The 27,590-nt window shown below is 35.8% G+C and overlaps 1 protein-coding gene across 1 annotated transcript in view; it reads left to right on the top strand.

Moving 5' to 3' along the window:
• Nucleotides 1–27,590, top strand: part of TEX11 (testis expressed 11) — a 313,311-nt gene that overhangs the window by 119,123 nt on the left and 166,598 nt on the right. Inside the window, exons 12-13 of the mRNA XM_035028703.1 lie at nucleotides 8,166–8,247; nucleotides 11,065–11,143. Of these exons, the coding sequence (XP_034884594.1) occupies nucleotides 8,166–8,247; nucleotides 11,065–11,143 (161 nt within the window). The remainder of the gene's footprint in view (nucleotides 1–8,165; nucleotides 8,248–11,064; nucleotides 11,144–27,590) is intronic.

Genomic DNA, 27,590 nt, shown 5'->3' with positions numbered 1-27,590 from the left:
ACCTGGAAACAAATTGACCCTGCTGCTCTTTCTCAGTATGAATTTTTAGTTTGTCTTTAATGGAAATTAATCTTTTAGAGTCCTATACAGCATGGATTGAGGTCATGGCCCGACAGAGAAGCTGTCTGTTTGCTTTAGCCATCTGTCCATGAAGTATCACTCGTTTGGCTACTTTTATTTTGATTTTTCAGTTCTTGGACCATATCAGTAGTGTAAATTTGAACTCCATATCTACCTGAGGTCAGAGCCTGTTAAAAAATTCTCCAGGCCAGAAGAAAATTTATCTGGATGAATAAATTTTTTGGCCTCATTTAGAGATTAGGCAGAAGAGAAACAAATTTCCTATACCATTAGATTTTTTAAAAAGATTTTGTTTATTTATTTGAGAGAGAGAGAGAGAGCATAAGTGGGACAGAGCAGAGAGAGAGGGAGAAACAGACTCCCCGCTGAGCAGGGAGCCTGATGCAGGGCTTGATCCCAGGACCTTGGGATCATGACCTGAGCCCAGGTCAGACGCCCAACTGACTGAGCCACCCAGGTGCCCCATATACCATTAGATTTTTGAAAGAAAAAAATTCTAGGAAACTCACCATTCCCACTCATTTCACTTCTCTCTGTTTCTGTGCCTCACTGAAATATTTCTACTTTTTACTTTTCAGGGTCCTCAGGTTGTTGCTTTGTATATCTTGCTCAGAGTTTTTAGTTGTAATTAGTAGAAGATTTAGGAGCCATGCTCCATTTTGGCTGGAACTGGAACTTAGAGTAAAAATTTTAAATATCTGTTTTTGAAGGAAAATTAATATTTGGTAGCTTTATGTTGTTCCATAACGTTATTTTTGAAAATTTATTGGTATAATGAAATTGAAAAAGTCTTGGGTGCTTTGACAAGCCTCCAAAAGCACAAGCAAAAAGGAAAATTACATAAAATTGGGCTTCATTAAAATGAAAGTTTTGCTTCAAGCAAAATCATCAAGAAAGTGAAAATACAACCCATGGGATCCTCCCAATAAAATGGGAGAAAATGTTTGCAAATTACATATTTGGTAAGTGTCTAGTATCCAGAATAAATAAAAAAACTCGTACTACTCACTAGTAAGATAAACAGCTAATTAAAAATGAACAAAAGAGGGGCGCTTGGGTGGCTCAGTTGTTAAGTGTCTGCCCTCAGCTCAGGTTATGATCCCAGGGTCCTGGGATCGAGCCCTGCATCGGGCTCCTTGCTCTGCAGGGAGCTTGCTTCTCCCTCTCCTTCCCGCTTGTACTCTCTCACTGTCTCTCCTCTCTCTCTCTCTCTAATAAATAAATAAAATCTTTAAAAAAAATAAAAATGAACAAAGGATCTGAATAGACATTTCTTCAAAGAAGATATATATACCAATAGCCAATAAGCACATGGAAAGGTGCTCAACATCATTAATTATCAGAGAAATGAAAATCAAAAGCACAATGAGGAATCACTTCACACCCCACTAGGATTACTATAATTTAAAAAAATGGACAAAAACAATTGTTGGTATGAATGTGGAATAATTACAAGCTATGTATACTCCTGGTGGGAATGTAAAATGATATAGCCACTTGGGAAAACAGTTTGGCAGTTCCTCAAAAAGTTAAACATAGAGTTACCATATGATCCAGCAATTCATTCCTAGGTATATACTTAAAAGAACTGGAAACGTGCCTGCACAAAAACTTGTGCATGAATGTTTCTAGCACCCTTATTTACAATAGCCAAATGATGGAAACAGCCCAGATGTCCATCAACTGATGAATGGATAAGCAAATAATGGTATATCCATATACTAAAATATTATTCAGCTATAAAAATGAGCACAGTACTGATACATGCTACATATTAATGAACCTTGAAAATACTATGCTAATTGAAGGAAATCAGCCACAATAGAACACATATTATATCATTCTATTTATATGAAATGTCCAAAATAGGCAAATATATATAGACATGAAGTAGAATAGTGGATGCTAGGGCTTGGGGCATGGGGAAATAGAGAAGGACTACTGAAGGGTACAAGGTTTCTTTTTGAGGTGATGAAAATGTTCTAAAACTGACCGTTGTGATAGTTAAACAACTTTGTGTATATACTAAAAATTGTTGAGTTGTGTGCTTTAAATGGGTGAATTGAATGGTATATAAATTATAACTCAATGAAACTATTACCCTAAAAAAGGTCCTGCAACAAATTTTCTTTGCTAAAAGGTATTTGTAGCCAGAATGTGGGTAAGGTTCCTGAAGGAGAGTGTATAGAGAAAAAAAGTATTTAGCTTTAGAGGAGCTGAACTTTAGGAATGACTCACAGTAGAGGCCTAGGAGGATAAAAAGAACACATTAAAGAGGTAAAATACCCACCAGATTGGCAAAAACTTAAAAGTCTGGTAATTCCAAGTGTTGACAAGGATGTGGAACACTGGGAATTCTCATCTACAACTGATGTCACTGTAAAGTAGTATACCACTTTGGAATTGGAAGTCTGAGTCTTCCTATTTTGTTCTTTGTAAAGAATGTTTTGGCCATTCTAGAACTCTTGCATTTTCATATGAATTTTGGGGTCATTTTGTCAACTTCTGCAAAGAAGCCCCTGGAAATTTGACAGGGATTGCATTGAATCTGTAGATAAACTAGGGGATTGTTGTCATCTTAACAATATTAAGTCCTCAATTCAGGAACGTGGGATGTGTTTTCATTTAGTTAGGTCTCTAATTTCTTTCAACAGTGTCCTGTGTGTTTTCAGTATTCAAGTCTTGCCCTTTTGTTTAATTTATTTCTATGTATTTTATTCTTTTTGATGCTACTTAAAATGGAATTATTTTCGGGGTGCCTGGGTGGCTTAGTCATTAAGCGTCTGCCTTCGGCTCAGGTCATGATCCTAGGGTCCTGGGATCGAGCCCCGCATCGGGCTCCCTGTTCCGCAGGGAGCCTACTTCTCCCTCTCCCACTCCCCCTGCTTGTGTTCCCTCTCTCGCTGTGTCTCTCTCTGTCAAATAAATAAAATCTTTAAAAAAATGGAATTATTTTCTTAACTTCAATTTTGGATTGTTTATGGTTAGTATATAGAAATACCATTGATTTTTAAAATACGGATGTTGGAATCTTTCTGAACTAATTTTTAGCTTTAATAGGTTTTTATTAAATTTCTTAGGATTTTAATTTTTATTGTTGAAATATAGTTGACATACAGTGTTATTACTCTGGGTGTACAACATAGTGATTCAACAGTTACATACATTATAAAATACTCACCGTAATAAGGGTAGTTACCATCTGTCACCATACAACATTGTTAAAATATTCCCTGCATTATACTTTTTCATCCCTGTGACTTGTTTTCTAATTGGAAGTTTGTACCTCTTAATCCCCTTCACCTATTCTGCGCTTACCCTCACTCTCCTCCCTCTAGCAACCATCAGTTTGTTCTCTGTATTTATGAGTCTGTTTCTGTTTGTTGTGTTTTCTTTTGTTTTTGAGATTCCACATATAAGTGAAATTATATGGTATTTGTCTTTCTCTGACTTATTTCACAGCATAATACGCTCTAGATCCATTCATGTTGTTGCAAATAGCAAGATCTCATTCTTTTTTTTCCCCCTAGTTTTACATAAGTGCACTGTTTCTATTACAGCTTATTTTTAAAAATTTTAATTCCAGTATATTTAACATACAGTGTTATAATAGTTTCAGGTGTACAATATACTGATTCAACAATTCCATACATTACTCAGTGCTCATCATGTTAGGTGTACTCTTAATCCTCTTCACCTATTTCATCCATCCCCCCACCCACCTCCTTTCTGGTAACCATCAGTTTGTTCTCTATAGTTAAGAATCTGTTTTTCGATTTTTCTCTTTTTTTCATTGTCCATTGTTTTATTTCTTAAATTCCACAGATGAGGGAAATCATATGGTATTTGTCTTTTTCTGACTTATTTCGCTTAACAGTATACTCTCTAGCTCCATCAATGTCATTGCAAATGGCAAGATTTCCTTCTTTTTATGGCTGAATAAAATTCCTGTGTATGTGTGTGTGTGTGTACCACATCTTCATCATCCATTCGTCAGTCGATGGACATTTGGTCTGTTTCAATACCTTGGGTATGATAAGTAATGCTGCTATAAAAATAGGAGTGCATGTATCCCTTTGAGTTAGTGTTTTTGTATTCTTTGCGTAAGTACCCAGTAGTGTGATTGCTGGATCATAGGGTAGTTCTATTTTTAACTTTTTGAGGAAGCTCCATACTGTTTTCCAGAGTGGCTGCAACCAGTTTTCATTCCCACCAACAGTGTAGAAGGGTTCATTTTCTCCACATCCTCAGCAATACCTGTTGTTTCTTGTGTTGTTGATTTTAGCTGTTCTGACAGTTATGAGGTGATATCTCATGGTGGTTTTGATTTATGTTTCCCTGATGATGAGTGATGTTGAGCATCTTTTCATGTGTCTGTTGCCCATCTGTATGTCTTTTTGGAGAAATGTCTGTCCCATGTCTTCTGCCCATTTTTTAATTGGATTATTTGATTTTAGGGTTTTGAGTTATGTAAATTCTTTATATATATTAGATACTAACCCTTTATAGGATATGTCATTTGCAAATAATCTCTGTGATTCCTTAGATTACCTTTTAGTTTTGTTGATTTTTTTCCTTGACTGTGCAGAAGCTTTTTATTTTGAAGTAATCCCAATAGTTTATTTTTGCTTTTGTTTCCCTTGCTTCAGGGAACCTATCTAGAAAAAGTTGCTATGGCTGATGTCAGAGAGGTTACTGCCTGTGCTCTCTTCTAGGATTTTTATGGTTTCCTATCTCACATTTAGGTCTTTTATCCATTTTGAATTTATTTTTGTGTGTGGTGTAAGAAAGTGGTCCAGTTTCTTTCTTTTGCATGTTCCTATCCAGTTTTCCCAACACAATTTGTTGAGGAGACTCTTTTTCCCATTGGGTATTCTTTTCTGCTTTGTTGAAGATCAATTGACCATATAATTGTGGGTTCATTTCTTGGTTTTCTGTTCCATTGATCTATGTATCTGTTTTTGTGCCAGTACCATACTGTTTTGATCACTACAGCTTTATAATATAACTTGGAAGTCCTGACTTGTGAGGCCTCCAGCTTTGCTTTTCTTTTTCAAGATTGCTTTGGCTATTGGGGGGCGGTCTTTTGTGGTTTCATATATATTTAGGATTATTTGTTCTAGTTCTGTGTAAAATACTATTGGTATTTTTATAGGGAATAGGATTTTCTATATACAAGATCATGTTATCTGCAAATAGAGATAATTTTACTTCTTCCTTCCAGTCTGGTGCCTTTTATCTCTTTTTCTCCCCTAATTGCCTGGCAAGTATGTCCATTACAATTTTGAATAGAAGTGGCAAGAGCAGACTTCTTTTTCTTGTTCCTGATCATAGGGAGAAATCTTTCAGTATTTCACCATTCAGTATGGTGTTAGCTGTGAGTTTTTCATAGATACCCTTTGTCAGGTTGAGTAAGTGCCCTTCCACTCCTAGTTTTTTGAGCATTGATATAGCTACTTTGAAGAGTTTTATTTATTTATTTACTTGAGAGAGACAGAGAGCATGAGTGAGCGAGCGGGGGCCGGGGGTAGAACAAAGGGAGAGGAACAAGCAGTCTCCGTGCTCAGCACAGAGTGTGACACAGGGCTCGATCTCTCGACCCTGAGATCATGACCTGAGCTGAAATCAAGAGTTGGACACTCAGAACTGACTGAGCCACCCAGGCATCCCATGATACAGCTACTTTGGATACCAGTTTGAGATTACTTGATAAAGTTGAACTTAACCATATCCAACCACCCAGCAACTTCACTCCTAGGTATATACTTTGGAAAAAAAGTTGTTGCATTTTTATACTAGGAGATTGTACAGAAGCTGATGCAAGGATTGTTCAAAATAGCAATTGGGTTGAAAATAACTTTGATGTCTAAAGTAGAATAGGTAGATAAATTTTGATATATTCATGCAATGGAATACTGTACAATAGTCGTTCTCAAACTTTAGCATGCATAAATATTAACTAGATTTCCTATTAAAATGCAGTGTTCTTATTTATTACCTTACTAAATAAGTACTAAAATTTATGTTGAAATGGAAACTTCTCATAATGCAAATCAATAGTAATAATTTTATCCATTTTCTTAAAAATAATACACACACATACATAGTTTATTGGGCCCTACCCATATTTTCTGATTCAGTAGATTTGGGGTGAGACCTGCATTTCTAATAGGTTTTCAGGTAATGCTGATCAAGGAATACCCTTTGAAGACCTTGGTATACAGTAATGAAAACACATAAATTCCATGTATCAACATAAATGAATCTGAAAATCATGACATTAAACGAAAGAAGCACGTCCAAGAAGAATTTATATTTCTGTTTTAGTGAAGTGAAATGCAGGCAAAACTAAACAATATATTGAGTATCTATAAAGAAGAGAAAGGGAATTACTGCACAAAATTCAAGTGGTGTTTACCTTTGTTGGGGAAGATAGGAGGTTGCAAATGGGCAAGAGTATACAAGAGGCCTGTGGTGGTTGTATTCTGTTTCTTTATCTGTGTGATTAGTGCATGGGTGTTTGTTTTATCTTTATTCTGTAGACTCTGCATATGTATTTTATATAATCGTGTGTGTATGTGATAAACTTTGCACTAAGAAAATGGCAAAGTTATCTTTAAAGCTTGCAGGAGAACTGGACAATAAATAGAAGGGAGGCCAAGTGTAGAAAGAGCTTCACGAGAGACAGCATATTACAGGAAAGATTATGGCCCTTAGAGTCAGAAAGATCTGAATTCAAAGTTCAGTTCTACCACTTACCAACTATGTCATTGTGTGTAAGTTACTGCATCTGGGCCTCAGGTTTCTCATCTGCAAAACAGGATTTATAGATAACTTGCCTTGAAAATTTTTTGTACCTGGATCCTTTTTTTCCAATAACTGTTTGGCAAAAAGAGAAAAAAAAAGTAAGTAGAAATCTAAGGAATAAGAGTGAGAAAAAACAGTGAGAAAAGTTACAGAAAAGACAAGGATATTAATTATAGGGAGAAAGCTGATGGATTTAATAGGTAGTTATGATTTCTGAAAGTGTAGTTTCAGGAGACAAGGATATACCCTACAGTGCAAATGTTTACAGAAGTGAATCCATGATTATACAATGAAAGCAAAGTGTTGTCCATTCTCTGGAGTTGTTTGGTAATGAAATCAAAGGGAAAACCAGAATGTCAACTTGTGTGAGTATAGTAGACTGAAGGAAAACAGATCCTGCCAAGCTCTGGAAGACCTGTACATCTCTGAAAGTAAAAGGGGATTGAATCCAGGACCTATTCCAACATGTCTGTCAGGAAATGTGGCAATGCAGTAAAATAAAATTTGCAACCTCGGTTTATTATTTGTACTGATGGCGTCTATATTTGCAAACCCTTTTAATACCAGTGCATCCTTTCCCTAACTTTCCATTCTTAAGGCATCTCACACATGAATTGCTATAATTATTTGCCAAGGTTGGAGCTAATGAGTACAATGTTCATGTAGAGGCTAAATGCCTTTGTAAAGAGAAGGGTTCTCTTCTGTGGGCCTAGACTGCCCTTTTAATCTGAGCCAGCTGTTTAAATATGTATCCTGTCAGGCAAAAGCAGAACCAGGCAAGAGACCACAGATAGTGTAGAACCAGCTAACAAGGATTTGGAAAGACCATTCAGAGTACATTGTTATTAATAGTAAATATGACCGGCATAATGCTATAGGGAAGACAGTACGTTTTCATTTCATTCAACCATGTTTCCAAAGGACCTTTGTTGTTACTAAAATCTCAAAAGAAAGCAAATATAATTGACATGTGGAGTTTTGCTTATCAAGTCCAGAATATGGCCTTACATTCACACAGTTTAAGTATTGATCTTGCCGTTAAGTGCTTGCCACTCAATCAAATGTTTAAATGTTTTTTTCCTTGTATTATTTCATTTAAATTAAATAAAATACCAGAAAATATCCTCAGGGATAAACCAGATTTTATGATCTGATCTTTTATAATTTTGATTTTCATGAGTCATTCTGCTGTGGTTGAATAAAACAGGCAATTACTTGAAAATTGTCTTTTACATTCTACAGTTTTAATGTCATTGTGATTTCTCTGTTTAAAATAGGAACATTTAAATCCAGCTGGGCTTTTCTTAAAGATGAAAATCCTCTTGAAGAGTGAAATAGCTAATGAAGAACTCCTTGAAGGTATCATCTCTGTGTTTGAAGAACACACAATTTTGAAATATCATTACCAGTTTGTTTAATATAGGATCTTTTATAGTATGCTAACAATAAGTGCAATTTGATGGTGACTGAGAAGGAAATTGATCACATAGGATAAGGAGAAGCCTGTCAGCTAGGAAGAAAAAGAGAAGGAAGAGGGAATAGTTGCAAATTTAATGGGTAGTAAAAAAAAAAAAAAGAGGTGAATAAAAACTATTTGTTTTTTTTTTTTTTTTTTCAGTTTAGCAAGAATTGCAGCTGCCCTTCTGAAGTTGTCTAACACCATGAAAAAAGATTAACTTTGGGTAGAAAAAGCCTTTGTACTGCTGTGCTTTTTATAATTACTTGTATAAACATTGCTGTTTGTTTTTCAAAATTCTTTTTTTTTTAAGATTTATTTATTATTTTAGAAGGAAAGGCAAAGGGAAAGGGAGAGAGAGTCTTAGGCAGACTCCGTGCTGAGTGTGGAGCTTGACATGGGGCTTGATCTCATGACCCTGAGATCACGACCTGAGCTGAAACCAAGAGTGGACCCTTAACGGACTGCACCACTCAGGTGCCCCTTTTTCAGAATTCTTAAGGGTCTAGAATGTACACCTCACAGAGTAAACATCCTGATACACATCTTTGAGTCATTTGGCAAGTCACTTAATTTTTCCCTTGCTTCAGTTTCTTCGTCTTTAAAAGAGATATAATAATAATGTCTACCTCATTGTGTTATTTTGAGAATCCTTGAGAAAATGTATATAAAGCATTTAGCAGCATGCCTGGTGCAGAGTTAGTGTGCAAAACTTGTTACCTATTATTGTAGCTATTATTATTACTGTTACTACTGCAAAAAGTCTCTCTATGCACACTGGCCCCTTAACAGTATTTCAATTATGTTTAGACGTAAATATAATTTAAATTCTTTTAATGTGTATGTGCTTTATTTTTTTCTATATAAAAGTATAGTTGCATTATAGAGGTATATTATTTTTACTATATAAAATTATATGCTATAATAACTATCCCATAGATAATAACGATTTTTAATAAATAGGATAATAATCAAATTTGGTAGTAGCTCTAAATTTAGTTCTAATTTAGTACTTCTGAAACTTTCTGTGACCTCTAGAGTTTTAGCTAATCACTAGGAGACCTTAGAAGCTGAAGTGTATAGAGGATTCTGTATCTCTAGGTAACAGTATCATCTCAGTATACACAGGTTGAAAAATGTTAGGAACCAGGAAGACAACTCTACTTTTTTTCCACTAGGAGAATAAACAAACCAACTAACTAATTAGAGGAATAGGCTTACTCAAACCAATACAATATAGGAAGAGCAAAGGGATTATGGAGTCACCTACTGTAAAGTTGACTAATCTTAGATTAGAATTCCCCATTATAATATTTATCAAAATGCAGATAAAAAGCAGAGTTTAAAATGAAACTGTTCTATATGCCCATATTGTTTTTATTTAATCTAGTCTCTTGATATTCAGAGTAATGAAGTCACAATGTTAGATTACAAATTAGGAGACTTCCCTGAATCCAAGTTTTCTATACCTTAAAATATTAAATTATCTTTTACTTTGTTGTATCGAGAGAATGTATGAAACTTGCGTTTTTGTAGTCCATTCATTTCTTTGCTAGTGGAAGTACTTTACTCTTAGAATGGTCAGTCTAACTGCTGGTATTAGAATTTCACTGGTATTTTTTGTAGTAGAAAAAGTGGAAAAATATACAAATTTTTTTTTTATTATGAAAGGGTAGCACATACCCATTAAGGAAACTTTTGGAAAATACTAAAAATATCCATAGTCCCGCCATTCACTGGAATATAAGTTCCTTGACAATAGGGATTTTTGTGTGTGTTGTCCACTACTGGGTTCTTAGCACCAAGCACAGTTTCTGGCACAGAGAATACACTCACTAGATATTTGGTAAATAAATAGTCTGAACACTCACTTCTAGCAGTTTGATCATTTATTTTCAGAGCTTTTTCTATTTTGGTTAAATTTGTTTGTTTTATAGAATTTTGACCATATAGTACATGCAGGCTTTATTTCCTGATTTTTCACTTACTGATCTTATAAACATTTTTCATACTAGAGCATATTCATTTTTTCTGTTATTTCATACTCAACGCTTTAAATGGTTTTTGTAATAGTTTATCACCTACCTATAGTGAACACTCAAGAATATAGTTCCTTTTTATTATTACAATCTACACTGATTTTAATATCTTTGCTTATAAACATTTTCCCTTATTTCAGACGACTTTTCAGAAGTACACTTTTTGCAGTAGAGGGAATACGTAATAATAATAATAGTCACTGTCATTTGCTGAATGCTTACTCTCTTTGCCATGTAATTTACATTCGTTATCTCATGTAACCCTCTCAACAAACCTAAGAGATGGGTGATATATTCCCATTTTACAGATGACAAAACTAAGGCACAGAAAAACTAAGTAACTTGCCTATAGCCATGAAGGTGGCAAATGGTTTCAAATACAAGTCTGACTTCAGGTCCCAAGCTTTTAACCACTGTGTTCTTAGCATACATTATTGCCAAATTGCTTTTCAAAAAGATTATACCAAGTTACTTTGCCATCCATAGAAGAGTACCTGGTTCATTACACTCTGGCATTGGATGTTACCATTTTATAAAAAGATTTTGATAAATTATTAGGCAAGGCATGGTATATGGCAAATGTTTAGAAAGCAGATTTTGAACAGAGGAAAATTACTGAAAATAGCTAAGCTTCCTCAGGAATGAAACTGATACAATTATTTCACTTTTTTTCTTTTTTAGCTGTTACGGAAATAATACATCTTGACACGTCTCTAGACTTTTGTCTGAACGTTGCTAAACTGCTGATGGATCATGAACGGTACAGTAGAATTGATTTTTTTTTTCTTTAAAGACTAACATTTTTTAAGGTTTCCATTAATATATATTGAATATATCCATTTATATTCATCCGTATTCACAGAGCACCACATTTGCCATTGTGCTGATCAAATTAGAAGATGGAACTGCTTGCTTAATGATTTAAACAGTCAAAAGTCAAGTTAATTTTTAAAATTAACAGTAAAATTTTGAAAAAGAAATAAAAGGAGAAAAGAATAAGGTAGTCGGGGCTGTGAAAAACAGGAGTTAAGCCTAGGTTAACCTACAGGGCAGTGTCAGGTGGAACAGGAAGGCATGAGCAAGTGCAGTTCTACGAGTAATGCACCTCTCTGGCTCTATCTTTATGGGACCATTAGTGTCGAAAGGGATCTTAAAGTATTTACAGACCTCTTAATGGTTCCCAGACTTCAGTGTGCATCAGAATTACTGGGGAATAAGCACTTGAAAAGATGCTCAGCATCATTAGCCATCAGAGAAATGCCAATCAAAACCACAACGAGAAACCACTTCACCCACTAGGATGGCTATAATCAAAAAGACAGATAACAACAGATGTTGGCAAGGATGTAGAGAAATTGTAACCCTCATACACTGATGGTGGGATGGTAAAATTGTACAGCTGCTTTTCAAACAGTCTCTTAGTTCCTCAGTGAGTTAAATGGAGAGTTACCATATGACCCAACAATTCCATTCCTGAGTTAAATAGAAAACGTATGTCCATAAAACACTTAACGTGTGAATGTTCATAACAACGTTATTCTTAATACTCAAATGTGGAAACAATTAAAAATGTCTATCAACTGATGAATAGGTAAACAAAATGTGGTATACCCATAGCATGGAATATTATTTGGCAATAAAGGGTGATGTATGGAACTGTTGAATTACTATATTATACACCTGAGATTAATATAACACTGTTAACTAACTAGAATTCAAACCTTTAAAAATTTAAGAAAAAAAACCAGAGTACTGATATATGTTACAACATGGATGAACCTTAAAAACATTATGCTAAGTGAAAGAAGCCAGTCACAAAGATCATATATCATTCCATTTATATAATATTTCCAGAATAGGTACATTTATAGAGACAGGAGGTAGATTAGTGGTTGCCTAGGGCTGTGAGACTTGGGGAAAATGGGGAGAGACTGCTAATGGGTATGGCATTTCTTTTTGACGTGATGATAGTGTTTTAAAATTGATTGGGTGATGGTTGTACAACTGTGAATATACTAAAAACCATTGAATTGTGTACTTTAAATGGGTGCTTGTATGGTATGGGAATTATACCTCAATAAAACTGTTATACAAAATGATCACTAGGGAACTTTTTAAAAATATAGAGATCACAGGCCTTGCCTTAATCCAACAAGTCCAGACCTCTATTCTTTATTAGTTCCTTTAAGTGGTTCTGAGAATCACTATTTTAGGTTAGTAAACATTTTCTGTAAAGGGCCAGGTGGTATTTTAGCCTTTGTAAACCATAAATTCTCTGTAACACTTCCTTTACTCTGCTCTTACAGTGAAAGCAGCCATAGAAAATCTGTAAATAAATGGAAACGACTGTGTTCTAATAAAGCTTTATTTACAAAAACAGGTGGCTGGTTGGATTTGGCCTGCAAGCTATAGCTTACCAACCATTGTTGCAGACCAGTCTCCTACCTGACATGACTTCTTGGATGAGAAATGATTATTATGTTTCTACAAAGCCAGAACACACAATTTTTTCTTATATACAATTGATACATATTTTCCAGTAATTTCTAAGGCTGCTAGTTCTGCCATGTGGTAACATCAAAATCTTTTACTTGACAGTTCTTCCCCACTTCATTCTAACATTGTTCATTAATATTGGTCAGTCACTTCTAGTTTGTAAGTATGGTAACTGGAAATGAACATAATACTACAGATGTGGTCTAACCAATAGTGCCTACTTTTTATGTTCTAAATGTTCTAAACCTGCACTATCCAGTATTGTAGCAAGCCACATATAGCTATTTGAATTTAAATTAACTAAAATTAAACGAAATAAAAAAATTTAGTACCTCAGTCACACTAGATATATCAAGTTTCATTAACCACATGTGCTGAGTGGCTATAGCTTACTGAACAGCGCAGATAGAGAACAATTCCAATATCATAGGAAGTTCAACTGGGCAGCACTGTTCTAGAGCCTGTTTCTTTTAATGAAGCCAATGTTAAGATTAGTGCTTTTCTTACAGCCACATCACATAGTGAATTTACTGGGCTTAGAAAACTAGATCTTTACAATATCAGTTGCTCTTATCTCTGAATTTACTTTTGTGATTGAATAAGTACCCAATGGCCACACTAAAAGGAAAAAAACCTAGTTCTTTCCTACTGTGTGTTTTTCCCATGTATATTTCTTCGCTGTGAGTATCCTTTACTACTCACACAAAACATTTCACTTCCTGTCACTAAATATGTGGAGGTTTTTCCCCACACCAAGCAATTCTTTGTGACACTAGTTGGTGTCCTGCAATTCAACTCAATTCTGACACTGTCTACCTGGAGATAACATCAGATCCCACAGTTTAAGGGCTTGGTCTCACAAGACTGCCCCCCCCCCAATACTTCAGAAGCCAGTTGCAAGCCCAGGTTATCACCTATGTTTCTGACCAACTGGATATAGATCAGAGGTTCTAACAACCCCCCTCCTCAGGTTCAATTAATTTGTTAGAGTGGCTCACAAAACTCAGGGAAACACTTAACTTATGTTTACCAGTTTATTGAAGGACATGATAAAGGATACAGATGAATAGCCAGATGAAGAGATACATAGGGTGAGGTCTGGGAGAATTCTGTGCACAGGTGCTTCTGTCCATACGGAGTTGGGATGTGGTACCCTCTTGGTGTGAATATGTTTACTAGCCAGGAAGCTCTCTGGACCCTGCACTATTGGGGTTTTCTGGAGACCTTCTCATGTAAGCACGGTCAATTACTAATTCTATTTCCAGTCCTTCTCTCTTCTCTGAAGGATTTGGGGTGGAGCTGAAAATTCCAAGCTTCTAATCATGGCTTGGTCATTCTGGTGATCAACCCCCATCCCGAGCCATCCAGAATAACCTCAGTAGAACAAAAGATGCTGCTAGAGCTCTTATCACTTAGGAATTTATAGTTTTAGGAGCTCTGTGTCAGGGATGGGGTAAAAAACAAATATTGGAACAAGAGATGCTCCTAGTGTTCTTATCACTTAGGAAATGACAAGGGTTTTAGATATTTGTGCTAGGACCCAGGGGCAGAGATCAATATATATTTTCTATTATCCCACATGTATTTTATAAGCTATTAAGTTTCAACCTGATTGTTATAGCCTATTTTTTTTTAGTTGTTCTAATCCTGTGAATTTTAATTCTGTCATGTGGTGTATTTAACTTCTCTTCCCAGTTTATGTTATCCAGATTTTATAGGCATTCCAGCTGTCTTCATCCAATTCACAGTAGCAAACTTTCTCGTAAAGGACAAGATAGTATATATTTTAGGTTTCTGGACCACACAGTTTCTTTTTTTTCTAATTTTTTTCTTCAAAATTTTATTTAAACTCTAATTAGTTAACATATAGTGTAATATTGGTTTCAGGAGTAGAATTTAATGATTCATCACTTACATACAACACCCAGTGCTCAACACAACAACTGCCCTCCTTAATACCCATCACCTGTTCAGCCCATCCCCCACCCACTGCCCCTCCATCAACCCTGAGTTTGTTCTCTGTCGTTAAGAGTCTCTTACGTTTTGCTTCCCTCTCTTTTTTTTCCCTTCCCACACGTTCATCTGTTTTGTTTCTTAAACTCCACTTATGAGTGAAATCATGGTATTTGTCTTTCTCTGACTTACTTCACTTGCACAATACTCTATAGTTCCATGTACATCCTTGCAAATGGCAAGATTTCATTCTTTTTTATGGCTGGGTAATATTCCATTGTATATATATACCACATCTTCTTTATCCACTCATCCGTTGATGGACCTTTGGATTCTTTCCATAATTTAGTTATTGTTGATAATGCTGCTATAAACATTGGGGTGGATGTGCCCCTTCGAGTTAGTATTTTTATACCCTTTGGGTAAATACCTAGTAGTGCAGTTCCTGGGTCATAGGGTAGCTCTATTTTTAACTTTTTGAGGCACCTCCATACTGTTTTCCAGGGTGGCTGGACCAGTTTGCATTCCCACCAATAGTGCAAGAGGGTTTCCCTTTCTCCACATCCTCGCCAACACCTGTTGTTTCTTGGGTTGTTAATTTTAGGCATTCAGACTGGTGTGAGGTGGTATTTCTATTTATTTATTTATTTATTTATTTATTTATTTATTTATTTATTTGTCGGAGAGAGAGAGAGCGAGCACAAGCAGGGGGAACGGCAGGTAGAGCAGGCAGAGGGAGAAGCAGACACCCCGCTGAGCAGGGAGCCCGATGTGGAACTCGATCCCAGGACCCTGGGATCATGACCTGAGCCGAAGGCAGACGCCCAACTGACTGAGCCGCCCAGTGTCCCATGAGGTGGTATTTCATCATGGTTTTGATATGTATTTCCCTGATGATGAGTTGATGTTAAGAATCTTTTAATCTTTTCATGTATCTCTTAGCCATCTGGATGTCTTCTTTGGAAACATGTCTGTCTATTCCTGTCTTTTGCCTATTTCTTAACTGGATTATTTGTTGTTTGGGTGTTGAGTTTGATTAGTTCTTTATTTTATAGATTTTAGATACTAACCCTTTATCAAATATGTCATTTGCAAATATCTTATCCCATTATGTAAGCTGCCTTTTAGTTTTATTGATATTTTCCTTTGCTGTGCAGAAGCTTTTTATCTTGATGAAGCCCCAGTAGTTCATTTTTGCTTTTGTTTCTCTTGTCTCCATAGACATGTCTAGTAGGAAGTTGCTGCGGCTAAAGTCAACGAGGTTGCTGCCTGTGCTCTCCTCTAGAATGTTGATGGTTTCCTGTCTCACATTTAGGTCTTTCATCCATTTTGAATTTATTTTTGTGTATGGTGTAAGAAAGTGGTCCAGTTTCACTCTTCTACATTTTACTGTCCAGTTTTCCCAACACCATTTGTTGAAGAGACTGTCTTTTTTCCATTGGATATTCTTTCCTGCTTTGTTGAAGATTAGTTGACCGTATAGTTGTGGCTTCATTTCTGAGTTTTCTTTTCTGTTCCATTGATCTAAGTGTCTGTTTTTGTGCCAGTGCCACACTGTCCTGATCACTACAGCTTTGTAATATAGCTTGATGTCTGGAATCATGATGCCTCCAGCTTTGTTTTTCTCTATCAAGATTGCTTTGGCTGTTTGGGGTCTTTGGTGGTTCCATACAAATTTTAGGATTGTTTGTTCTAGCTCTGGGAAGAATGCTGTTGGTATTTTGATAGGGATGGCATTAAATGTGTAGATTGCTTTGGGTAGTGTAGACATTTGAACAATATTTGTTTTTCCAATCCGTGAGCATGGAATGTCTTTCCATTTCTTTGTGTCATCTTCAATTTCTTTCATCAGGGTTTTATAGTTTTTAGAGTACAGATCTTTTACCTCTTCGGTTAGGTTTATTCCTAGGTGTCTTAGGGGTTTTGGTCCAATTGTAAATGGGATCAGTTCCTTGGTTTCTCTTTCTGCTTCTTCATTATTGGTGTATAGGAATGCAACATATTTCTGTATGTTGATTTTATATCCTGCAACTTTGCTGAATTTGTGTATCAGTTCTAGCAATTTTTTGGTAGAGTCTTTCAGGTTTTCTACATAGAGAATCATGTCATCTGCGAATAGTGAAAGTTTGGCATCTTCCTCGCTGATGTGGATGCCCTTTATTTCTTTGTGTTGTCTGATTGCTGAGGCTAGGACTTCCAGGACTATGTTAAATAACAGTGGTGAGAGTGGACATCCCTGTCCTGTTCCTGACTATAGAGGAAAAGCTCTCAGTTTTTCCCCACTGAGGATGATATATATGTGTGGGTTTATTCCTGGGTGGTCTGTTTTATTCCTTTGATCTATGTGTGTGTTTTCATACCAGTACTATACTGTTTTGATTATTGTATCTTTGTAGTATAGTGTGAAATCCAGGAGCATGATACCTCCAGCTTTGTTATTCTTTCTCAAGATTGCTTTGGCTATTCAGGGTTATTTGTGGTTCTGTATAAGTTTTAGGATTCTTGTTCTACTTCTGTGAAAAATGCCATTGGTATTTTCTTTTGTTGTTGTTGTTGTTGTTGTTTTGATATCAGGGTAATTCTGGCTTCATTAAATAAGTTTCAAAGTGTTCCCTTCTCCAATTTCTTGGAAGTTTGGGAAGGATTGGGATTTATTCTTTAAATATTTGGTAGAATTTGGGAGTAAAGCCATCTAATCCTGAGCTTTTCTTAGTTGGGAAATTTTTGATTACTGCTTCAGTGTCTTTGCTAGTTATAGGTCTGTCAGGTTTTCTGTTTCTTAATGATTCAGGCTTCGTAGATGGTTGTGTTTCTAGGAAATCATGCATTTCTTCTAGGTTATCCAATTTGGTATATAAGTTTTCATGGTAGTCCCTTATAATTATTTGAATTTTTGAGGCATCAGTTGTAATTTCTTTTCTTTCATTTCTGATTTTATTCACTTCTAATCTAGCTAAAAATTTGTCACTTTTGTTTATCTCTTCAAAAAAACCAACTCTTAGTTTCATTGATTTTTTTTTCTATTGTTATTCTAGTCTCTATTTCTTTTATTTTGCTCTAATTTTATTATTTCCTTCCTTCTGGTAGTTTTGTAGTTCGTTTGTTCTTCTTTTGCCTATTCCCTTAGTTGTAAAATTAGGTTGTTGATTTGAGATCTTTCTTGTTACTGAATGTAAGCATTCATAGATATAAATTTCTCTCTTAGCATGGCTTTTTTTGTTCCCTGTAAGCTTTGGTAGGTTGTATTCTCATTTTCATTCAGTCTTAAGTTTTTTCTAATTTCCCTTGTGATTTCTTCTTCATTTCATTGGTTGTTTAAGTCTATTGAGGGGTGCCTGGGTGGCTCAGTCAGTTGAGTTTCTGACTCCTGATTTCAGCTCAGGTCATGATCTCAGAGTCATGAAATCGACCCCCCACATTGTGCTCTGCAGTGGGCATGGAGCCTACTTAAGATTCTCTCTCTCCCTCTCCCTCTGCCCTCTGCCCTGCTTTTGCTCTCTCTCTGTATAAACAAACAAACAAATAAATAAATAAGTGAAATCAAATCTACTGAGACTAAATTTGTGGCCTAACATTTGGTCTATCCTGGAAAATGTGCCATGTGCCCTTGAGAAGAATGTGTATTTTGTTAATGGGTAGACTGTGCTGTACATGTCTCTTGATTTATTGTGTTGTTAAAGTCCTCTATTTCTTACTTTTATCCAGTTCTATCCATTTTTGAGAAGAGGTCTTGAAGTCTCCAACTATTATTGTAGAGCACTATCTTACCTTCAGTTCTCTTAAATTGATGGTCTGTTATTATTTTATATTTTCTTGCAGTATTGGATTTTTAATTAATGTATAATGTATTTCTTTGTCTTTTGTAACTTTTTAAATTTAAAGTCAGTTTCGTTATAACCACCCCTGCTCACTTTTGGTTACTATTTGTATGGAATATCTTCTGTCATTTCACTTTCTACCTGTTTGTGTCTTTGAATCTAAAGTGAGTCTCTCCTGCACAGTATATAGTTGGATTCTTTCTATCCATTCTTCCAATCTCTGTCTTGTGATTGGAGTTTCATCCATTTACATTTAAAGAAATTATTTATAAGGAGGGGCTTTTGTTATTTTATTGTTTGTTTTATATATACACCTCATAGTTTTTTTTTTGTCCCTCATTTCCTGAATGTTGTGTTTAAGACTGACAAACTTTTCTCCCCAGTTCTACATTCTAAAGGAATTTATCATGTAGCAGAGTTCACAAATCAGTGGACTGTGAGCTGGATATGGCCAGAAATGTGTTACATAAGGATTAATTAATTGCCAATATTTAACAATTTTAAATAAAAATCTGGATTTCTGACTTCTCTGAAAAATCTGGAAACATTTGGTCAGTATTCCTGCTAAGCAACAATCATTTGGAGCTAAGTGGCCATTGCCACCTTTAGACATTGGGGCGTGTATTCTCCAGTTTGACATAGTCCACACACTTCCTTATTTTCTACCTTATCCTGTGTGTCAAGTTGTCACTTGTCTTTTTTTGTGTTGTTATCATTCGTAGAGCAGATATAAGGGGAAACTAAATGTTTATGGCACCCACATTTCTTTTTTAAAAGTGAGAGAATGTAAGCTAGACTGAGAGGGCATTTCAAGAAAATAAGAGAGAACAAATTTCTTTGTGATGGAAATAAAAGATTCTGGTGTGTTTAATATACAAAGTGTGTTTGTGTCAAATGAATACAACTTACAAGCTCATTATAAAGCAAAATAAAGGAGAAACTATGGCTAGTATACAGAAAAGTGATGTCATGAAAACTTAACTGAATAAAATAAGCAATCCTGTTATAAAATGCAATTTTATAGTTATATATTAAGGAAAAAGATTGCCCAGGAGTCAAACACTTTTACAGATGACAGTTTACAAAAGAGTATCTATTGAGAGAGGCACAAGATGTGTTCTTAAGTTTCAAATGCAAATCTAATCCGAAATGCTGTTGTTTGGCACATTGAAGATATGGTTGGTAATTTATTGGACGGGTTGCTTTAAAAGGGGTTATTCTTTTTTTTTTTTTTTTAAAGATTTTATTTATTTATTTGACAGAGAGAGACACAGCGAGAGAGGGAACACAAGCAGGGGGAGTGGGAGAGGGAGAAGCAGGCCTCCCCGTGGAGCAGGGAGCCTGATGCGGGGCTCGATCCCAGGACCCTGGGATCATGACCTGAGCCGAAGGCAGACACTTAACGACTGAGCCATCCAGGCGCCCCAGGGGAGTTATTTGTTCTTTGTTGTTGTTGTTGCATAGACAGATGTGATACTGCCCAGTAAAGCATATTTATTGGTGGTGTCAATGAGAATTTTGATATGACAGAACTTTTGAACACTGTTGCTGTGTTTTACAAGTTTAATATTGATTGGTCAACATAATTTGTGTGACTACAGAAGGTATTTCTGCAATAGTTAGTTATTAAAATAAATCTTGATTTGAAATTTAAATACAAGGTTGAAGTGTTTTTTAAGAGTATAAGATGTCTATTAATTGTATCATTTACCAGGAAGCCCTTTGTGCTAAAAAGTTAAAACTCAAACATGTGGATGTGTTAATAATACATGTATGGATGGATAATCTTCTGTGGCTTCAACAGAGATTATTGCTTTGTTGGGTAAATTTGATGCATAATACAGTAGTTGCATCTATTTCTTGGAGGTTAGGGGGCTTATTGGATGAGGTGCTGTTAAAGGTTGGGATGTCCTGAAGGCCGACTTTTAAGATGGTGTTTAGTGTGCACATAGTTTATTGAGGGGTGCTCTTAGGATCAGTGCCTATGAGGGGAGGAAGAAAAGGATGCTGGACTAGGTAAAGGGAGAAATTGGGCTAATGTAGAGTTGCAAGGCCTCAGCTTATCCCACCGGGAACTCTGAAGCTGGGGTGGTCCTTCGGAATTGTTTTCGGTTAGAATAAGATGGCCATGTCTTGTAGCCTGGTGTTGAGTAGTCTTGGATGCCACCTGCCCTGGAAAGATGGCATAATCTTGGGTGAGATGGCTCTCTTCAGGGTAATTCCTAAAGAGCAACCTGGAAATAAATACTTCAGTCCTGAAGGGAAGATCTGTATGATGCAACACAGCATTCATGACAGGTGCTAAATAAAGAGATATTTTTTGAACTGTTGAAAGAATTCAACTTGCTCATGTCATCCACGGGAAAATTTCTGCCTCAGCTCAAAGACTTGACCTCTTTGGTGACTATGACAACCCATATTAACACTCTGAATCTCTCTCTCTCTGCAAATGCATTCATAAGTAATTACAGAAATGAAAATTGTAATTCATGTTCTTAGTGAAGTAATTTCTTTGGGAAACTCATTTGGCAAAGAGTAATCTGACTCACTTCTCTATGCTTAAATTGGCTTCCAGAGATAGAAGTGATTACCTAAACTACATATTCAAAGATTGAATTCGTAAAATGTTTTGTCATTTCCAACATTATGCTAATGAAAAACTATTTATTTTGCCTTTCTCAATTAATACTACTAATGTGAAAGAAGAACAACAAATTGAACTGTAGTGTAATGTGGTATTGAATTCTAATTAGACAACTTAGGCATATCAGATGTAGTGGCCATTAATTGCTTTTGGTCAGATGCCATTCATTCATTCCACTTTCCAACTGACATCTCTTGATAACAGTACTCAAATTTTCATGTAGGCATCTACTTTTCCCTCTCAGCCCATGTGGATATTGACATATTGATATAGAAAAGTTTCAGGTTTCTATTTCCCAATCAACAGAGAAATCAATTTCAAAAGGAAAATTTGATAAATTAAGTGTTTTTATTTTTAAATTTCAAATTTAAAGTATAGCTTCTATTTTCTTACCTGTTTGTACTATGTTGTTAACAATGCTTATACCATTGTTCAGTTAATAATAAGGTTTCAGAGACGCCTGGGTGGCTCAGTTGTTGGGCGTCTGCCTTCGGCCCGGGTTGTGATCCCGGGGTCCTGGGATCGGGCCCCGCATCGGGCTCCCTCCTCTGAAGGAAGCCTGCTTCTCCCTCTCCCACTCCCCCTGCTTGTGTTCCCTCGCTCGCTGTCTCTCTCTCTGTCAAATAAATAAATAAAATCCTTAAAAATAATAATAATAAGGTTTCATTATATATCTGGCAGTTGCTTTTTCTTAGTCTGTTTCACTCATTAATGTTACACGCTTGGCATCTGTAGACAGTAGAGGAAGTTGCATTATAAAATGGACAATGATATTTTTATAGCAAAAGAATAAATATATTTTATATACAGAAGTTTGTTTTAGCAATAAAAGCTAAGTGTGCAGAACATTAACTTAGATAGTGAATGCAGTTCTGCTATGTACTTTAAGCTAATGTTGTATAGACCTAGGCTTCTGATGATGCACCTTGATGCAAGGATAAAATTTTGAATACATTGATAAATGGATGGAAATACCATGTCTCTCAAGTGATTTTTTTTTTTAATGTCACCTTTTCTAGTCAAGCTTCATTAGAAGTTAGTGTGCAGACAATTCTAGGTGACACACTTAGGAGATCCTGGTAATATGTGGTGGTATAATAAAGGAAGACCATATGCTTTAAATTATACAAAAGCAGTTAGATGGTTTGATATTCTGTTATTATGGGTGATTTTTCCTGAAATTGTTAGATTATGTTTACTCTCTGACTTTATCATTTAAGTAAACTTGTCAAAAGATAAAATAAGATTAATTTGGCATGCCTTTTTCTGAACAAATTCTTGCTGTTTTATGTTAATGCTTCTCAGATTTTAATGTGTATATGAATAGCTCAAGATCTTGTTAAGATAGAGATTCTAATTCAGTAGATCTGGGGTGAGGCTTGAGATCTGCATTTCTAATAAGCTTTCCATGTGATGCTGATGATGTTTGTCTGTGGACCACACATTGAGTAGCCACGTTAGGGAGTCTGTTGCTCTCTTAAAAAAAAAAAAAAAAAAAAATCAAAGTTTTCCTTCTTCAGTCTTCATCACCCCTTCAGTTTTCTGTATGTAATTTATTAAAGACTTCTATAACTTAAAAGTCTCATTTATAAATCTAGGGATCCTGAACTCCTTTACAACAACTAAGTTACTATTACGTCTTCTCACCTTGAGCTTTAATTCTTTCTTTTCAAAATTTTTATCTATTTTATTTTTTATTCTATAAACATACCATGACTATAATAAAAATTTTAAAAGAAGAAAGATCATATGTGGGGCGCCTAGGTGGCTCAGTTGTTAAGCGTCTGCCTTCGGCTCAGGTCATGATCCCAGGGTCCTGGGATCGAGCTCCACATCGGGCTCCCTGCTCAGCGGGAAGCCTGCTTGTCCCTCTCCCACTCCCCCTGCTTGTGTTCCCTCTCTCGCTGTGTTGTGTCTCTTGGTAAAATAAATAAATAAAATCTTAAAAAAATAAAAGGAAAAGAAAAAAGATCATATCTAATCTTACACTTAAGATATCTTGTTATTGGTAAAATGGCTCAGACCCTTCCTTTTAGGATTAATCAGTTACTGTTCATACCAGTGAAAAGAATATCAAATCAAATAATCAAACTAAGAGATTTTGAATTGGAACAAGACTACCCAGATAGTCAGAAACCTTGAGATAAAGTGATCTAGAAAAGTCAGTGTAACGTAAAAATATGAACAAGATTGTAGGAGATCAGATTGACATTGCCAAACTAAAATCAAGAGTAGAGAAAAGCAAAATCAGGTTTCTGAAGTCAAGATCAGAATTTTTGGAAGTCAGAATTAGATGCAGGGAAAGCAGTTTGTTTAGTCTCATCAAGTTTAAAAAAAAAGGGGGGGGGGAACAGAAAGCCTTACAGGTTAACCACTTTGTTCCCAACCTTCCTGTTATGTAAGACCTGATGTTGTTTTATTAATAGTTTTTGAATTCACTGTTGAATATTACAATAAAATGTTTTAGAGCTCTCAATTCTACGCATTAAATGAATTCTAGAAAACTTCTGTTTAGAGAAAATCTGATACAGTAAATAGTAGTTTTCCATAGACTTAACATTAAAAAATAAAAATGACTTACCTCCAAAAAGTTTTTGGCTCTAAAATACAGTACAGTGGGCGCCTGGGTGGCTCAGTTGGTTAAGCGACTGCCTTCGGCTCAGGTCATGATCCTGGAGTCCCTGGATCGAGTCCGCATCGGGCTCCCTGCTCGGCAGGGAGTCTGCTTCTCCCTGTGACCCTCCCCCCTCTCATGTGCGTGCTCTCTCTCTCTCATTCTGTCTGTCTCAAATAAATAAATAAAATCTTTTAAAAAAATAAATAAAATACAGTACAGTCATATTTAGGAATGCAGCATATTATTTATTTATTTATTTATTTGAGGGGGCGGGGACACATGAGCAGAGGGAGAGAGTGAGGGAGAAGCAGACTCCCCACTGAGCAGAGAGCCTGACTCAGGGCTCTATCCAAGGACCCTGGGATCATGACCTGAACTGAAGGCAGGCGTTTAACCCAACTGAGCCACCCAGGCGCCCCAGGAATGCAGCATGTTTTTTAAATCATATGTTTAAATGAAATTTATTCTTCTGATAATATAATAACAAGTACTTGAGTGGCTTGCAGAAATGGCATGCTGAGATGAGTGAGATAATATCCTGAAAATCCCGGGAAAGAGACAGATATAATATTGAAGACCTAATACTCTCAACACTAATTCCTTCCTGGGATAGATCTAAAAGGTTATCACCAGACACTCAGAAGTAAAAGCAAACATCCACTGGCTCCTGGGATTTAATTTAATCATGCTTACATGGATATTCTCATCTAACAGCCACTGTCAAAGCTGACTGTTGGTAAGAATTATCACCATGGTTCTTTCGTCTCCTTTCCCATTTCAGGTCAGATACCCATACAACATACTTTGTAGGGCATCCATTAGAATTTTTTGTTTTAATAAAAATTGTTAATGAGTTTATTAGAAAAAAATAGTTCCAGTCTGTAGGAAAGGAAGTTGGTACAGAATATATACTCAGTTCTTGCATCTTCACTGTATTTGGTTTGGATAGATGGTTTATGTGTTCCCCCCCCCCCCGGCAGGGTGGGGGGGGAGTTGGTTTTAGGGTGTTTGAGATGGGAAGAGGAATTAAAGGGATTTTTTTAAGGTTGATTGCTTCTTGGAGACAAGAGTTCAATTTTCCTTAGCACATTGGATACATTTAAGTACATTTTATCAACAAAAATTGTGCCTGGTGCAACATGTTGTCTGGAGTCTGGTTGGAGCTTAAAAAAATATAAGAAACAGACATTCCTCTAATGAATTTACAGTCTGCTGTAGCAAGTTAAGCATATATATGATTAGTCAACTGACAGTAAAATGCAGGATATGAGAAATGCATGATATAGTGATAAATCCTGTATGAATTTAGAGGAGGGGGTGAAAGATCACTGTGGGCTCTACTGATCAGAGAATGCTAAATGGAGGAGATGGGGACTTAGAAAATGTAGATCAGCATAGGTGAATGAATAGGAATTTCTGGCAGGAAGATTAGAGTGAGCAAAAATGTGAGCACAAGGCAGGTTTAGAGACAGTAATTTAGTCCAATTTAGTATCTTGTATGTAAAGAGCAGCATATGGAAGGCATAGGAACTTCTTTTAGGGAACTTACAAGCCTTATTGGAAAAAAGTATATGTGTAAAGATAACAATATAAGATAGGGCATAGAAAATGAGGATAACTGACAAATTAGTATAGGAATTCAGCAGAGGCCTAGATCATTAATGGACTGGGAACATCAGAAAGGGTTCTTTGAAGGTGAGACTTCAGCTGGGCTTTGAAGATGGGAGAGAATTTAGTAAAGTGGAAAGGAGAAGTAAGGACATTTGTAGCAAGTAGATAGGGAGACGACATAATCTGTTCAGAATATGATTAATGGATCAGAGAGGCTGTAGCATGCATTTTATATAAAAGCTGTAATGAGATATAAAGTTAGGTAAATTGGGGTCGTTTGTGAAATTCCTTGAAAATCAAGTTAAAGGACTTTATGATATAGGCAAATAAGGACCCACTGAAGGTTTTCAAAGAGGGTAGTGACATGCTAATGGAAACATATGCAAGAAGTTGAGAGGGGTGAGATTAGAAGTAGGAAAATCAAATAAGAATCATCACAGGTGGCTCACATATGAAGTGATAAGAACCTGAATTAGATTGATAGTAGCGGGAATGCATTCTTTCCCACCTGAGTTCCTACAGTGTATCAGTTATTTTGTCGCTGGGTATTAAAGATACAGAAATTAAATAATATATAGTCCTTGGTCTCAAGAAGATCACTGCCTAATGGGGAAGAATAGTTCATAATTATGAAATAAATACAATCAGAATATTTTGGTGTCTCCAAAGAGGGCCTAGAAAGTGGATGATTTATAAAGATAAAACTATTCTTGCCTACATATTTGGTATTAAAATTATATTGTTTTGAGTTGTTGTACTGCCTTTTGCTGTTTTTGCTTTTTTTCAACCATGTTAGTAACTAATTTGCCAGTCCCACACTATCTTCAGAACCTATCTTTTTTTAAACATTTCCATAGTAAAGCCATGAACTATGCAAATAAGTTCTTGCCATAAACTATACAAATAAGGAATCTTACTCTCAGAGATTCCAGTATAGGAAATTGAGGGAAGTGATGATAATGAAAGAACATGAAAAATAATAGTTGCAGACTTCAGTACCCCACTTTCAGCAAGCCAGACAGAAAATCTACAAGGAAACTTTGGACTTGAACCATATGTTAGATCAAATGGACCCAATAGACATTTATAGAAGAACATTCCATCCAACAGCAGCAGAATACACATTCTTCTCAAGTGCACATGGAATATTCTCCAGGATAGATAATATCATAAAATAAGTTTTAGCAAATTTGAGAAGATTGAAATCATAACAAGTATCTTTTCCATTCACAATGGAATGAAACTAGAAGTTAGCAAGAAGAGGCAAGCAGGAAAATCTACAAATTTTCAACAGGAGTGTTTAATTAACAACACACTCTGAAACAGCCAGTGGGTCAAAGCAGAAATCAAAAGGGAAATAAAAAATATCTCAAAACAAATGAAAATGGAAACAACACCCCCAAATCTGTGGGATGCTGCAAAAGCAGTTCTGAGAGGGAAGTTTATAGCAATAAATGCACATATTAAGAAAATAGATCTCAAAGAAACAACCTAACTTTATACTTCAAGGAACTAGAAGAAAAGCAAACTAAGCTCAAAGTTGGCAGAAGAAAGGAAGTAACGAAGATCAGAGAGGAAATAAATGAAATAGAGACCAGAAAAACAATAGAAAAAATCAATGAAATGAAGAGGTAGTTTTTTTAAAAGATAAAATTGATACAACTTTAACTAGACTAAGAAAAGAGAAGACTCAAAATTAGAAATGAAAGAGGAGACATTACATCTGACACCACACAAATATAAAGGAGTGTAAGAGAATATTATGAACAATTACATGCCAACAAATTAGATAAACTAGAGGAAATGATAAAATCTTAGAAACATCAACCTACCAGGACTGAATCAGGAAGAAATAGAAAATCTGAACAGAAAGTAATGAGTAGGGAGGTTGGATCAGTAATCAAAAACCTCCCAACACAGAAATGCCAGGGATCAGATGGCTTGACTGGTGAATTTTACCAAACGTTCAAAGAATTAATGCCAGTCCTTCTCAAACTCTTCCAAAAAACTGAAGAGGAGGGAATACTTCCAAACTCATTTTATGAGGCCAGCGTTACCTGATACCAAA

The sequence above is a fragment of the Mirounga leonina genome, unplaced genomic scaffold (assembly GCF_011800145.1).
Source record: "Mirounga leonina isolate KUSES-001 unplaced genomic scaffold, KU_Mleo_1.0 Mir_204, whole genome shotgun sequence".
Classification (NCBI taxonomy): Eukaryota; Metazoa; Chordata; class Mammalia; order Carnivora; family Phocidae; genus Mirounga; species Mirounga leonina.
This window is presented reverse-complemented; position numbering and strand designations above follow the sequence as displayed.